At 37.6% G+C, this 16,577-nt stretch overlaps 1 protein-coding gene across 3 annotated transcripts in view; it reads right to left on the bottom strand.

Moving 5' to 3' along the window:
- The window catches only part of LOC137268091 (espin-like), a 79,595-nt gene that overhangs the window by 41,259 nt on the left and 21,759 nt on the right, over nt 1-16,577 (bottom strand). For all 3 annotated transcript variants that reach the window (XM_067802601.1, XM_067802599.1, XM_067802600.1), the window contains exon 3: nt 13,152-13,334. In XM_067802601.1, coding sequence (XP_067658702.1) covers nt 13,152-13,334 — 183 coding nt within the window. The remainder of the gene's footprint in view (nt 1-13,151; nt 13,335-16,577) is intronic.

The following is a 16,577-nucleotide window of genomic DNA, read 5'->3' as shown; positions in this document are numbered from 1 at the left end:
AACAACTTATAATATATATACTGAGAGGCACTAAAAATGCATATCAGGAATAAATGTCAGATATATTCTCCTCAGTCCATATCACAGTAGAGGAAATGGCATTATGATGACTTCTTAACGGTACTGCAGTGTTTACTAAGTGATTATGGGTGCAACAATGTCTTTGCGAGCATCTCCAACGTAAGAGGTATGAGAACACAGAACTGTCAAATGCCACATCTCAATAACGTGTGTGTCCTCCTTGGGCAGCCATGCAAGCCTTGAGTCTGCCAGGTATTGATAAGCATAACCTGAAGTGATTCCAGGTGGTACTGGACACTTCCTGTTGCGATTAACAACATCCTTCTGTGTTTGGTCAGTACGCAGCATTCTCATCGTTAGGTTCCTTTTCACATTAGGCAACTGTGAAATTGTGAATGTGAATGATAGCCATTTCAAAATCTAGGCCCATGCTTTTATGGGAGCTGAGTGTGCACATTGTACATGAACCATGGTTTTCTGTTCATCCAACTGCATTGCCATCACAAATACTCTTGGGTGTGTTTGAGATGTTATGTCCCTGTGATTTGAAAATGTGGGATTCAAACCTAAACATCACAGCTGTACATTTCTGAACCATGTCCTTTCACAATATTATAGTTTTGGAAACAGCAACATCTCTAAAACAAACTTGGTGCAGAAAGGACAATATGTGTTATTGATGCCTCTCAGTATATATTATAGGTATCACATGATTTACATGATATACACAATATCTACTACATGGTAATTACAAAACATTTATATCAGATCTAACACATGATGTATATGCATAATATCTTCCAATATTATTACACAATATGTATATTTGTGAACTATATGATATGCACTATATGTCATATCTTACAATGATATCAAAACATATACCATATCAGTAACATGGTACATATGTATATATATTTAATCTAACATGATATGCCCAGTGTATACGTTGCAACTCAATCAAGACATATTTAGTATCAAACACACTCCTAGGTTTAACAGATGTGGAAGTCCAGGGCCTGCATCGCTAGGGGCTTTTTTGTACATCAAACAGACAAGTCGTGATGTAACTGCAATACTGCTTTAAGTAGCATCAAACCAATGTACTCACTTTCTTGAAATATTTGTAAATACACGATGAATCATATTTATTCCATACTCTCCATAGAGAGTTGTTTTGTATGTTTAACACAATGCTCACACTTGTGAACGTGGAACTTCCAAAGACACTTTCTACATAAGCGTCAACACTTCAAGGAAGACATCTTGACTTGTTTCAAATACAAATGTCATTTACTGTGCTAACTGTATTTTAATGAGTCTGGTTTTTTTTCAATTTGATACCTTGTTTGCATAAGTGTCACATGAAGTCAACCAGTGAAGCACTGTTAGTGTCTATTTTCCCACTGAGATGCATAATACACAGGTGATAAATCAGATAAACAAGTCTTTGCATAACACCTGGTTTTCCATTAGACTTATACTGGCAAATATTCTCAATATTAACCACTTTCCGTTGATACAATCTCCAACTTTTTCCCTAAATACAGTATTAAAATATTTTTAGTCAAAATGAAATGACTGCAGAAAATATATTTCTCAAAAAAAGAGCCAGTGAGTGAGCTTAGTTTTACACCATACTCAGCAATATTCTAGCTATATGTCAGCGGTCTGTAAATAATCAACCCTTCACCGGACAATCCAGTGATCAACAGCATGAGCACTGAGATCCAAAATAGAAGTTAGGTGAGTCCTCAAAGATGTTCTTCGAAAGCAAGACTAGATTTTCTATATGCCCTTGAGTCCTTATTCAAAGATTTAAAAAAAGACAAAGTAATTTTGGGCAAATAGTGTTTGAGACATTAGGATCAATGCTTACAGAAGCAAAATAAAAAATTGTTTTGCAACAAGACTTCAGACGTAATGTACCCATGTGAGGGAATGAAAAATAGCCTTCAGCGTGACGAGGGAACTAATTAATCACTAGGCTATCAGTCTACCCCCAGTGATGCACTGAACAGATACAAAACAGACATATATTTCCAGTGGCTACAGCATACACGCAAGTATATATATATACATGTAAGATTGCCCATTATATCCACATTTATAGACTCAAGCAACGACTAGACTGCTGGCTCTACAGATGCCTTGCTGGGTGGGTTCTCTTACAGAAGTCTGGTCAATAGCCAACAGTCACACCCGAGCACACCACTGACAATCAATAGATATCTCAGTTATTACCGTCAGTCTCAGGGATGTAGTAGAACGAAGCTTATTACACATACATAACTGACGGGTGTCCTCCAGCTGTTATTTGGATGGTCATGTCATGTTGATCTCATGGGCATCAGATCCAGTGCTGTATAATAACAGATCCAGTGTTGTATAATAACAGATCCAGTGCTGTATAATAACATATCCAGTGCTGTATAATAACAGATCCAATACTGCATAAAATCCAATCTAATAATTGAGCATATCAGATCCAATACCGGATGTTACTTTTTTTGTAGTTTTTTCTTTTCACTTGAGAACATAATATCCAACATTGCACAATGTCAGATCTAATGTTTGAGGACATCATTTCCAACAGTGGATGTTACATCTAATGCTGGAGTATATATATAATATCAAATACTCGACATTGTCAGATCTAATGTTTGAGGACATCATTTCCAACAGTGGATGTTACATCTAATGCTGGAGTATATATATAATATCAAATACTGGACAATGTCAGATCTAATGTTTGAGGACATCATTTCCAACAGTGGATGTTACATCTAATGCTGGAGTATATATATAATATCAAATACTCGACATTGTCAGATCTAATGTTTGAGGACATCATTTCCAACAGTGGATGTTACATCTAATGCTGGAGTATATATATAACATCAAATACTGGACATTGTCAGATCTTATGTTTGAGGACATCATTTCCAACAGTGGATGTTACATCTAATGCTGGAATATATATATAATATCAAATACTGGACATTGTCAGATCTAATGTTTGAGGACATCATTTCCAGCAGTGGATGTTACATCTAATGCTGGAGTATATATATAATATCAAATACTCGACATTGTCAGATCTAATGTTTGAGGACATCATTTCCAACAGTGGATGTTACATCTAATGCTGGAGTATATATATAATATCAAATACTGGACAATGTCAGATCTAATGTTTGAGGACATCATTTCCAACAGTGGATGTTACATCTAATGCTGGAGTATATATATAATATCAAATACTCGACATTGTCAGATCTAATGTTTGAGGACATCATTTCCAACAGTGGATGTTACATCTAATGCTGGAGTATATATATAACATCAAATACTGGACATTGTCAGATCTTATGTTTGAGGACATCATTTCCAACAGTGGATGTTACATCTAATGCTGGAATATATATATAATATCAAATACTGGACAATGTCAGATCTAATGTTTGAGGACATCATTTCCAGCAGTGGATGTTACATCTAATGCTGGAGTATATATATAATATCAAATACTGGACATTGTCAGATCTTATGTTTGAGGACATCATTTCCAACAGTGGATGTTACATCTAATGCTGGAGTATATATATATAATATCAAATACTGGACATTGTCTGATCTAATGTTTGAGGACATCATTTCCAACAGAGGATGTTACATCTAATGCTGGAGTATATATATAATATCAAATACTGGACATTGTCAGATCTAATGTTTGAGGACATCATTTCCAACAGTGGATGTTACATCTAATGCTGGAGTATATATATATATAATATCGAATACTGGACATTGTCAGATCTTATGTTGGGGTACATTACACTTTGATGAGATGTAAGCAGATCCAATGATGGGAATATCAGATCATCGATGTGAACAACAAGTTCAATGATGGAAATAACAGAGTCAATGATGGAACATCAGACCCAGTGTAATCTAGATGACCCAGGTTGCATTATCTTCTAAAAGCAGTGTAAAGGTGAATGTCAAGCTGCCCTTACCATTGTTGAATGTGTCACTGATGTAGGAAGTCTCCAGATTGAAATATTATCAACACAGATACCAAGAACCCTATGAACTTCCTGAATATGTAGTGTTTAAGAAGATGCATCTTCCGGGTCCAAAGAAAACTTGAGGCAGTTAAAATGTCTCCAACTATGAAAGGAATAATACTCTGACATTCCGTCCATCTAACTTAATAAATAGAAGTAACAACAGAAGCCTAATGAAACCTGCTGACTCAGGCCACACAGTGTTTAGTTTATAACAGCAGATTGAAGAGTCTGCTGAAATATTTTCGCTAAATATGTAGTTCCTTTCATGTGTAATTACCGGTGTCATTATGAGAACCCACAGTTGGCAGTGATAAAATATCTGCTCTTGTCTCTATCATGTGACAGAATGATGGCTACAGGGTTTATCAAAGTGTAAAAACGACTTCCCTGACTGATGACAAGGGCTGTCTTCAAGACATACACTTGTCAAGCGAGTCATACACGTTTTTTTAAAAATATTCTATTCCTATCTCTAGGTGGAAGGGGCAAGAACTAGCCCAGAAGCAATGTGAAAAATACAGGAAGAAGCTATTATCTATAATTTTTTTTTATAGCACATAAGAAGCCGTGCATTACTCCGGGGTAGTGGCATGACGTTGGGGGTTTGAGGGTTTACATTTGGGTTTCCTGACACCATGTAGGGATCATATGAAACAGCAGACAATACCAACACTTGCACCACTCTGTGATGACTTTAACTCCGCTGATAACAGCACTACCCTACCAGCGCAATGCTACTGAACAGTGTTATTGCTATGCATAGCTGACCTGCGGTCATGCATGTCTGATCACATGGCGATGGGGCAGAATGGTTCAGTATTAGCAGGAACCGATGGGCGCCAGGATGTCATTTCATAACGCAACTCTATTGCTCTGATTGTGGTGGTCTCCATCAGCAACATAATGGGCATAAAGGCACCTTCATTCCATGAGCTTACTGCTTCTCTGATCCTATGGGACTGACACATCTTTCTAAAGGGAAGGAATTTGTAGCAGATGTCATAACAAAAAAGCCTGTTAGACACAGTTTGCTAGACATAACATTGTCTAATTTAAAAGTAGAGGAAATATTGGACATTTATAAAATATTTTGGAACTGTATACATGAAATGACACCAATTAGTCAAAGGAAAGAAAAAGATTTCTAAACTTCAAATTGGCTACTTCAGTGAGGTACCTGTATTCACGACATGAACCAGAATTAACGAAAGAACCATGTTCAAACAACATCCTGCAAGAGCTGAAAGGTCACTAGTTCTATGGCATGAACAAGATTCAAATTGTTTTTCAGAAAAAAAAAAAATAACTGAAATTGTTTCCCCAATTCTGATAGGTTATAATGTCTTCTCTTTGTGAACCGTATGACATGTGCTTTATAATTACATGACATGTGCTTAAAACAACATCACATGTGTGCTTTACACCAGATGACGCATGTGCTTTAATCCATGACACATATGCTTTAAACATATGACATGTGCTTTAAACAAAATGACACATGCACTTTAAACCATATAACATGGGGTTTCAACCAACATGTGTGCTTTAAACCATATGCCATGTGTGCTTTAAGTTCTCCTTGACTGGAGGAATACAACATCTACGTCAAGTCTACCTGACTATTTGGCCACTAGCTTCCATCACTACAGTATCACATTTCATTCAGTGTTTTTTCTCCAGATGACGAAGCTATAATGCAGGATAACTCTACCAGGGTCAGTCAATGCCCCAGGAGGTGGATATATCTAGATTGACATGATCAGATTACCTTATAAAACTGTGAAATATTACTTAGACAGAATTTCAAACATATCTTTTAAATATTGACTATTTGGATCAAACATTCATATTTACTGGTCCGGAACATCTGTTGACACTGAAGTTATTATCTAGCTTTGTTTTACAGAAATCAGTCTAAAACAATTGTCAGTGGGTGGGTACCATACAGAATACTAAAACAGACTGCACAACCTGTCTGTAGTCAGGGTCGAACAACATATCTCCTCACAGGTCAGTATCATCAACAATAATACAAGCATTTATATATTAGTACAAATATTTTCAAAGTATTGTAAAATTCCACACTGAGGTTCGACTGGTTATTACAGACTGTTGCTACATGCATTTTAAAAATGAATGAAACAACACCACATCGCCTTAAACAACACCTGACTAATCACTCTAAATTACCTGAGTAGAACGTTGTTATCTCCGCCACAACACACCTGTATTCTGTAGCCTGAACCCCTGTCTACACAACACTTGACTTAAAGACTAAGACATCATTATCCCTCTGTGATGAGAGTGCTAAACATCAACCTCTGTCAACGGGCAGGTACACCAGTAAACACACAAGTTCAGCACACCTTTGCTAACGAGGCAGGTGGAGCGAGAGATCTCTGCCAGCTGTTTAACAAATAGGCTCTCCTGGAATCTTCTATTATCAAAGAGGGGTTTCAGATAAGTGAAAGGTATTTCAACATTAATGTTTATGCTGGGGGGAGCTGAAAAGAACAGCACTAAAGGTGTCTTACAGGCAGGAATTCTATATGAAAGGGGTGTGCATAGTGGTGAGGTGTACACAGTGGGTATATTCCATCACATGCCTGACCTTCACTTTAAACAGTGATATAAGTTTTCAACTTAATGTTCAACATAAAATACAAGTCTTAAAAGATTTGTCAACTTACTTACGGAAATATCTTGTGATTGATTTGAAAGGCGCTTAAGTAAGTTTATTTTATTGTAATTGAATGAATATTAATCATGACTACAATATAGGTAATTAGGTCTTATTACACAGGTAACTCACAAACATGATATCATATTAACATCCAGTCTTTTCTTTAACAGCAGTATGAGTGAAGGAGACTGTGAGAAATTCATACGTGGCTTGATTGTTTATGAAAGAATTTAATTTTTCAAATATATTCAATTGCATATTATTGACGTCTAAAACACATGGTCTGACCTTTCTCACCTTGTTTAATTTCTTTGGCATTTAAACATAGAGGTATAAAGCTTTCACATACACGACTCGTTAAGTGTGAGTGAGTTTAGTTTTATGCAGCTTTTAGCAATATTCAAGCACAGTGGGGGACACCAGAAATGGGCTTGACGCACTGTTTCCATGTGGGGAGTCAAACCCAAGACTTATGTGTGAGAAGCAAAGACTTTAACAACTATGCTATGCTATCCCACTTTGCCCAAATCATTGTGAAGTAACATACATATGATAAATAAAGCATGTAGGTTAAGTTATATTTTGGATTGCCCCAGTCATAAGAGCAGTGAATTGTTTGGGTTTCAGGTTCAAATAATATCGAAGAAAATGTCAGTTAGGAGAATGTTTAATAGACTTTTTCTTATATACATATAATATTTCTTTGTTAGTTAATATCATAAATATTCAGATCTTAACTGCATCAAAATCAATTATTTGTCTCACTTGCTTATGGTGTCTGAACGATTTTGTAATTTGTTACTTGGACACAGTTAGAAGACCTAGCAACACAGGTAGGACACCTAGCAACACAGGCAGCTGTGCTGCACTGACATCATTTCAAACTGACAATACTGTTTGCAGTGGAGGCGGCAGTTCAAAAACCATAGACATAACCCAGAAATCAATGACTTGATTAAACTGCAGGTAAACCAGGTCAAGTCTGCATTTCAGTCAAACATTTTTTTATTTTTCTTTCAAATTTTCTATGAAGTATTAAGCTAAGGGCTAAGTTATCAACGAACAAACTGTTGCAAATTAGTTAGATGTTAAGAGGGCGTTTAATCATTTTGAAAATACATCTACCTCAGAAGAAATGTCACACCACCCAGACCAGAGACATAAAAAACTCAGATACAAATGGCTTCTGTCTTAGAGACGTGTGGCATGTGAATTCTTCCACCTGCCCGGCCTCTACAGCTGGACTAAATATCATAAAATACTATTATGGACTAGAAATTACCTCTTGAAATCAAACTTCAAGCTTCATTTTGCCATTCATTTTTTAAGCGTGTCTCGTTTGCAGTCAATCTGGGTCATCATGACCTTGGAACTCTCTTCATATTTTGAAACCGAATGAGGCCACAAGAGGTTACATATTATATAGGTTTGTTATAGATTATTATTCATAGTGAACAATGAAATAAATGTATAGAAAACTACAAGAAAATTCTTTCAGTGGGCTAACCTGCCATCACTGTTGCCTGGATGGATGTGTGACACACACATAAAGATGATACATTCACCAGTCTCATTCATATATCAATGGATTTATGTTTGCTTAAGGCTGTCATCAAGGGCAGTATGTGTATTATAATCAAACTCTGGATGGCATCAGCTTAAGTCATCTTGGTATGTTGTCAGGTAGACTCACCTTTATATGTTGTCAGGTGAACTCACCTCTCTGTGATCTTTGGTGAATTCACCTCTGTAAGGTGTCTGATGAACTCACCTGTACGTTGTCCGGTGAACTCTCCTCTGTATGGTGTTAGCTGAACTCACCTCTGTATTGTGTCAGGTGAACACCTCTGTATGATCTCGGGTGAACACACCTCAACATGGTCTCAGGTAAACTCACCTCAGCATGGTGTTAGGTGAACTGACCTCTGTATGGCGTCCTGTGAATTCACCTCTGTATTATGTCAGATGAACTCACCTCTGTATGATGTTAGGTGAACTCACCTCTGTCTAATGTCAGGTGAACTCACCTCTGTATGATGTCAGGTGAATTTACCTCTGTATGAGCTCAGGTGAATTCACCTCTGTATGGTGTCCTGTGAACTCAACTCTGCATGATGTCAGGTGAACTCACCTCCGTATGATGTCAGGTGAACTCACCTCTGTATGGTATCAGGTAAACATCTCTGTATCGTGTCAGGTGACCACCTCTGTATGGTCTAACGTGAACTCACCTCTGTATGGTGTAAACTAAACTCACCACAGTGTGGGTTAGTTGGTTGATGTCACTATGATATTAGTTATTGATGAACTCACCTGTGTGTGGAGTTTCAGCCAGCTGTCAGCACCTCAGCATGGTGTTTGCTGGTTCCAACTCTGTGTCTATAGTGAAGCGCACCCACAAGTAGGTTAACATCCCATGCTGTCACACTGAACACTTCCCCAGGGCATATGTCAACAAATATGACTGACACAATCACCTTGCAGACACACCACAGATAAGAACAGCCCTGCTTTAAATATCTTAATGAATATCTCCCTTTTATCCACCAGACAGAAGTGCTCCCAGACTCACAGATCCTACCTGTTGTTTTAGAAGTGTGAAATCTGTGCACGTTTAATGTTGTATATGTGAGGTGATATTGAGCTGTTTAGTCATGCTGGCCAGGTATACACTGGGACTTCTCACTGGTTGAATGCATAGCAATCTGTACAATGATGTACGCTTTTTTAAGCAGCTAGGTCAATAGGTGCAAGTTTCCATGGAAACAGTGAAAGTGTACATATCTATGATCAGTTTTTATATGTGTTAATTGCACTGATTATGTTTACAGGACTGTTTAACAAAAACCTGCACAAACAGAATTCTGTTTGTATTTAACGACTGCTGATTGTTATCGTGCTGAAATGTTTTAAGGCTTATTGTAACTGGGTAATTAACTTACATCTACAATACATTGATTTCCTTGACCTGATCTCAAGGTCAGAGAAGGAGTTTTCATGTCAGATGCTTTTGTGTGTACACTGTGGACATTATTAATAACACTGACCGAGCATGTTGATGCATTACTCTCACTATATCATCAAGGGAAATGACATTAGTGGGTGGGTGAGTGAGTGAGTGAGTGAGTGAGTGAGTGAGTGAGTGAGTGAGTGAGTGAGTGAGTGAGTGAGAGAGAGAGAGAGAGTATTGTGCACCACATATGTTTTCTTTGGATAAACATTAAGCAAGTTAAACAGTCTCTAGGTATTCAATTCCAGACAGATTATACAAATCTGACTTGAAATCCAGCTTCAACACTTGTTCTGGGAAGTGAGCACATGCTCCTCAACAAAGCAACTAAGCAACAGATATAACCCTACACTAATGTCTGATAAAAAATGACATCTAGAGTAGCCTCATCTACCACATATTGATAAAAGAAGATTAATTCAGGTTACAGACACATCCCCTGATGGAAAACAATTGATCATCTTAGTTACACTATAATAAAATATCTTCAGCTGAAAATGATCACTGGCAAACATAGAAATCATCAAGTTTTGACAACATAAAATACTGTAACAAGCAATATTTTTGTGAAAAAATCAGTGCAGCATTTTACTGACCAAATATATGAAAGAATTAGTTCCTTAGGATTGTGCGAGTGAGGTTAATTTTAAGCTGCTTTTAGCAATATTCTGGTCTGGATCATGTAGCAGAAGAAAGGTATCTTTACAACAAGCAAGCATGTTTCCACAACTTGTACGTATGTTACATAACCATTACAAGCAAAACTCTGGACTATACAAACCGGTGACAAACGTCATGAAAAACCCACATTTTTACTGTGTAAGCTGACACACATCAAACCATGCAGACAACTTGATCACAGTTTCCTTACACACTATTCCCAGCCACTCCAAGAGGAAATATTATTTTAAGTCTGAAGTGTTGACAATGCATTCTGTGTATAGCTGACAAAGCAGTCACAATAAGTAAGCGAGGGAGCCATGTTTAACTGATGAGTCAGTTTGATGTAGTTATTTACATTTTCAAACAAAAAACATGAATATCAATAAGTGATAACAAAACTCAAAAAATATTCAGAATAATGTGAAATTTGAACCTTTGATGATAAATTTGGTGACAAATCTGATAGGACAAAGATATATCATTCCAGAAATCATTTTGACCCACATAAAGTTTGACTTGAGCCACAACTGAACCCAATCACCAGCATCACAACTACCTACATCAGTAAAATATGTGATATACTCCTGTCATCTCTCTCCTCTACAGATACAAGGTGAGTGTTTGTACAAGGGAGGTAAACATGGAGAATCTGTCTCCCATACATCCCTGATTCCTCCCTCTATCCCAAGGAAAAAGCTTGAGTCAGGCTGAGTACACAGCGACCATTCGCTAAGTGGTGGGGCAGATACTCTCCTTACTTTAATGAGCTAGCATCACTGTTTGTAATCTACATGGCTTTAACCTCCTCAGACCTCATCAGACCTCTTCTTCATGGAGGTCTCTAACAAACTGGATAATAGGTTGAGGTTTAGGATTTGAATGATTTTTTAAAGACATAGTTTGGTAATTACATATTTGACAATGCTAATTTAAATTTTGGTTTGTGACTGTTTGTCACACTTAAATAAACATTCAAATTACTTCTTTAAGAAAGGGATTGCAAACTATATATGGTTTAAATAGCATCAGTTTGTATGAAATCTGTAAACATACAAAGCTGATCTGTTTAAACTCTTTTTTAATATTCAGTGTATTTTGTCTGTTTTTCTTAACACTGATCCATTATAATAGATTTGAAAAGTGTTTGGTTTTTCTTGCAAAGAAAGGGTTACTTTATCATTGCATCTCAGGAACTTTTACATTATTTGGTACATTTCAGTGTAACTTGTAAACATACACAGCCCGACATGATCAGTGATCGTGGTAGTTTTTGTACGAGAGCGTGTAGAAATAAAATTATAAGTATGTAGTCCAAATCTTTTGCACATGAATCTTTCAGTACAATCCTGAATCACGTTAAAATTTGATGTTTGCCTATATGTTGAAGTTTTAAAGTACTTTTTAAAATTATGTAGAATCTATAGGTCCAAAACTTGCACGCAAAATATTTTTTTGGTGGTTTTATTATCTTTTTGTGTGAAAAACACATGTTTCTGCATTAACACGAATAATGATTCAAGTACAGTATACTCTACTGCATGTATTAAATAGACTACTGACGTAGGAGACCAAGATATGCTTGAATGCTAAATACCAGATGTATTCACTCACATTCAGCTACCTAAGCCAGTATCAAAGAGTAATCCCACAAATGATCAATTCTCCATGTCCGACACACCTGGGCTTGTCATCAATACCACACAGGCCTGGTCTAGCATGTGATGTAGGTGTGTGGAGTCCCACACGTTAAGAAGGGGGCGCAGCTAGGGGGGCAGTACCCGTGAGAACCAAGCTTGTTACTGGGGGAAGGTTTGTTACAACTGACAGGGTCGGTCACCAGTTACATCTACATCAAGACAGGAGTGTTCACAGCTCATTAGCTCTCAGCGTAAGGCTCAACTGTGTTTGTCTTCATCTAGCTGAATCAAGGAGTATCAGATGTGTCTTTAGGATAATATAAAATAGTTTGTAGTTTTGCTTGGAACATGACTGCAGCACTAAAGTTTTCTGTTGTTTTATGCCATTAAATCTTTGCAGGAAATAGCATTCTTTCCCTGCTTCTGTTCCATCTCAACAGTTCTGTGAGACAATAGTGTTGGTTGAAATCTCACAATTAAGAATTAGTTCAGTACCAACAAGGAATAAAAAAAACTTTGTTGGTGTCATTTTTTATTTTCCTATTCAGGTTGTTATTGCTGATAAATATAACATGGTTCTCCGTTCTCATGGTTTTCTTGTATTTTGAAACTGTGCAAACTACATTTGCAAATTTCACATCCAATGTAAAATGATGCAACTTGTTACATCATGAATATAAACTTTCCAGAGAAATCTAGAAATATTCAGTCATGACTTTTCAGCAAGTGACATGAGTTTCAAAAATCAAATATGTTTTCAGGCCCTGACAACTTCTTAGATATGCTCTACTCTCTACTGTCAAGTGTCTCAAACACTAAAACAGTGGCTCAAAAATCATTTGAGCTAGATTAAGCAAAAATGAGATTGATTGCTTGGTTGTTTGGTCACATCGACCAATGTTTGATTTTTTTTCTTAATTATTGGGAACACCATTATTAGACAATCACACCTCTTCCTCCTCCCAGAATGTCAAGCATCACATACCAGACTGCATCCCATCTAAGCAAATTTATGAAGGGATTTATTGTCCTCAACTCCAACATAGTTGTCAAGCATCACCTACCTGTTCGTGTCCCATCTCAGCAGCATTGTGCAGTGGACTTCCCCCAAGGTTGTCAAGCGTTACCCTGCCTCCATGTTTTAACAGCCATTCTACCACCTGATGGTGACCTCGAGTGGCAGCAAAATGTAGAGGTGACACACCATCGAAGTCCCTTTCATTGGGGTTGCACTTCTGTTCTTCAACCTAGAACACAGAAACACAGAACAACAGTTACAACAGATGAACAACATATACTTTATGTGCAACAAAAATTTTCACTGACTGGTTCATTTGCTGATACTCTCAGGGCTCTTTGTTTATGGGACCCGTGATGGTCCCGGGGTAGAATAGGCCTTCAGCAACCCATGCTTGCCACAAAAGGCGACTATGCTTGTCGTAAGAGGCGACTAATGGAATCGGTTGGTCAGACTCGCTGACATGTCATCGGTTCCCAATTGGGCAGATCGATGCTCATGTTGTTGATCACTGGATTGTCTGGTCCAGACTCGATTATTTACAGACCGTCGCCATATAGCTGGAATATTGCTGAGTGCGGCGTAAAACTAAACTCACTCACTCACTCACTCACTTTGTTTATGGTGTATAGCCTGATAGGTTGCACAGTGGTCAGTGACTGAAGTTATGTATTGCACATTGTCATTAGCAGACAGGTGGACAGACACATACTCTTGATTAAAATAAAAGAGATATTTGTCTGACACAGAGGCTGCTTATCACTATCAACATATTTTTTTATGTAGCAAGCAGATTATTTACTATTTGTTGTTTGTGTACACAACAAAGATTAGATTACTCCTGCTCCTGTTTCAAGCTGTGCAAACCTGTTCACTGCACATGCACTATGTGCACAGTGCAACACAGCTGTTGAAACCACATTTTCCCCCAGCTGGGATGAAGTTAGTGAATCGTTTGAACTCTTATTTGGCAGAGCTTTATGTTATTTTTTAACTTGTAAGTTGAATTTGCATTTTTGATAATTTGTTACTGAAAGCAAATACTGAAAGTTATCCGAATCTGTAAAGGAGTGTTTTGCATTGCATGTAAGCTATAAAGGGAAAAAAATATGGATGTCACCTTTGTTATGGGGAAGTATAGTCTTGATTAAATCAACATTTTAATTATCTGTGCCACTGTCTATCCATCTGCAATGCCTGTCACTATCATCAATCAGTGCCAATTACTAGGGCAGTAACGACACATGTAACTATTGATGGATTGCAATTGTTGAGTCTCTGATAGCAATCAATCTACGGTAGAAACTAAAACCTATCAATACATTGATAGCATGTGTATCTATGGGTAGTTTACTAACTGACTTCTGTCCGCAAAATTGCACTGTGCAAAATACAGGAAGTACCAGATTTGTTCACTGACTTAGAGTTATGACAGACCTCGTAAACAAATGTGACAGCAAACACAGCGAACACTTTGGAGTTTGAAATTGTGAACAACAATAAGTTCATGTTGTAACTGTGTATTTGAACTGGGTTTCAAGTTTCTTGTCAGTTATGAAAAAAGACTGAAACTACTTCAACTTTTCTTTATTTCATATAAACTATACATTCATATAGGAAATAGCTTCAAATGAGACAATTCAAGGTGGAAAAACACTACTGCAATGGTTGGTTGGTTTGCAATAGTTGTTTCCTCCTCAATTCTCACCTTTACTAATTACCTGTCACTACCACTTATGCATGCATTAATTCCTGGAGGTTTTATTTGACCACTGCCATCCATCAGAACTAATGTGTAAAGATTCTAGAAATGGTCTTCAGGAGCCTGCTACAAGGGGTGACTAATGGGATCAGGTGACCCATGAAGGTCACAGGGTAGAATAGGCCTTCAACAACCCATGCTTGCCATAAAGGACAGCTATGCTTGCAATAAGAGGCGACTAACGGGATTGTGGGGTCAGACTTGCTGACTTGGTTGACACGTCTTCAATTCCCAACTGCGCAGATCGATGCTCATGTTTTTGATCACCGGGTTGTCTGGTCTGCAGACTTGATTGTTTACAGACCGCCGCCATATAGCTGGAATATTGTTGAGTGTGGCGTAAAATTGAACTCACTCACTCACTAATGGGATCAGGTTGTCAGGCTTGCTGACTTGGTTGACATATGCCATCATATCCCAACTGCAAGATGGATGCTCATGCAATTGATCACAGGATTGTCTGGAGCAGACTCGGTTATTTACAGACTGCCACCAGTCTGGAATATTTCCAAGGTGTGAGGTGTAAAGCAAATAAACAGTCAGGAACATGAGACTTAAACCTTTTGATAATTGGATTTAAAACTTCATTCAGGCTGGGCCTTCTTAAACCACTACAATATATACACTGGTTGTGAGACTTTATCATCTTCATGAAAACTCACTGATAACTTGGCAAGACAATAAATCACTGGTGTCTAACGTGAGTATATAATGAGTCCTTTATCCTTGATGGTAAAACAACATGTTCACATGTAATTGCCCTTTCAAATCCATCAAAAAGCATTCTCCTGTATATGTTGTTCTGTGCCAAATGTACAGGATATAGGAAAATCCTTCAAGTCTAAATGCCAACCAAAACATCAAATCAGAGCTAAATCTGGGGTTTTAATGCTTTATATCCAAAAGGCACATTAAAGTTTTCCACTCAACATTTTGAGACCAAGAAACGTACAGTGCCTATATGTGCTGATAGGGCAGAAAGAGTTATCTCCCTTGGATAGTGACCACCATGACAGTACCCATTTGGCCAGCAATTCTCACGAAGTAATTGGCTGCCACTTGCCACTGATTGTAAACAGTCTGACCTAAGTCACATCTCACATGAGAGTAAAGACATGATTAAATGGCCATAATTATTGCTATATTGCCATGCCATGCCCTATAGTGGATTCAACATCACCTCTTTGAGTCAGAAATTAATAGTCCTAGGCCAAATTGCTAGAAAAGGCCCCATCTTTTAGGATCTCTCAGCAGCAGTAAACGCGTTATTCAGTAATTAGTATGACACTTCCCACCCTCCAAAAATTCTTGGTGATGTGGAACTAGCTACAGGAGGTATCACGTTACTAAAAACTAACTGGGTTCAGTCCACTGTTGAAACAGTGTCCACATGTTCATAAACAAACTGCTTGAGAATTGGTCACATTGTCTAATGTGTGGTGACAAGCACTGGTGTTCAACATGGTCAAGATATGCAGTATGGGTGATAAGGCTGGATGTATCATATTACCTGATTTTTATTATATCTCTACATTTGGCCTAGGAGTATTAAAACAAAAACATAACCAGCTCATGAATTCATCTTTGAATGTTTCACTTCCTCATAACTTCAGAACAGAAGGTGCACTTGTTTGTATCCCATTATTTAAGAATCCCATTTACATTAGAACTGAAAGACCTAGGGGAACATTTTACATTTGGAATGTAGGA

Source organism: Haliotis asinina, chromosome 16 (assembly GCF_037392515.1).
Source record: "Haliotis asinina isolate JCU_RB_2024 chromosome 16, JCU_Hal_asi_v2, whole genome shotgun sequence".
Lineage (NCBI taxonomy): Eukaryota > Metazoa > Mollusca > Gastropoda > Lepetellida > Haliotidae > Haliotis > Haliotis asinina.
Note: the sequence above shows the minus strand (reverse complement) of the source record. Positions and strands in the feature narration are given on the sequence as shown.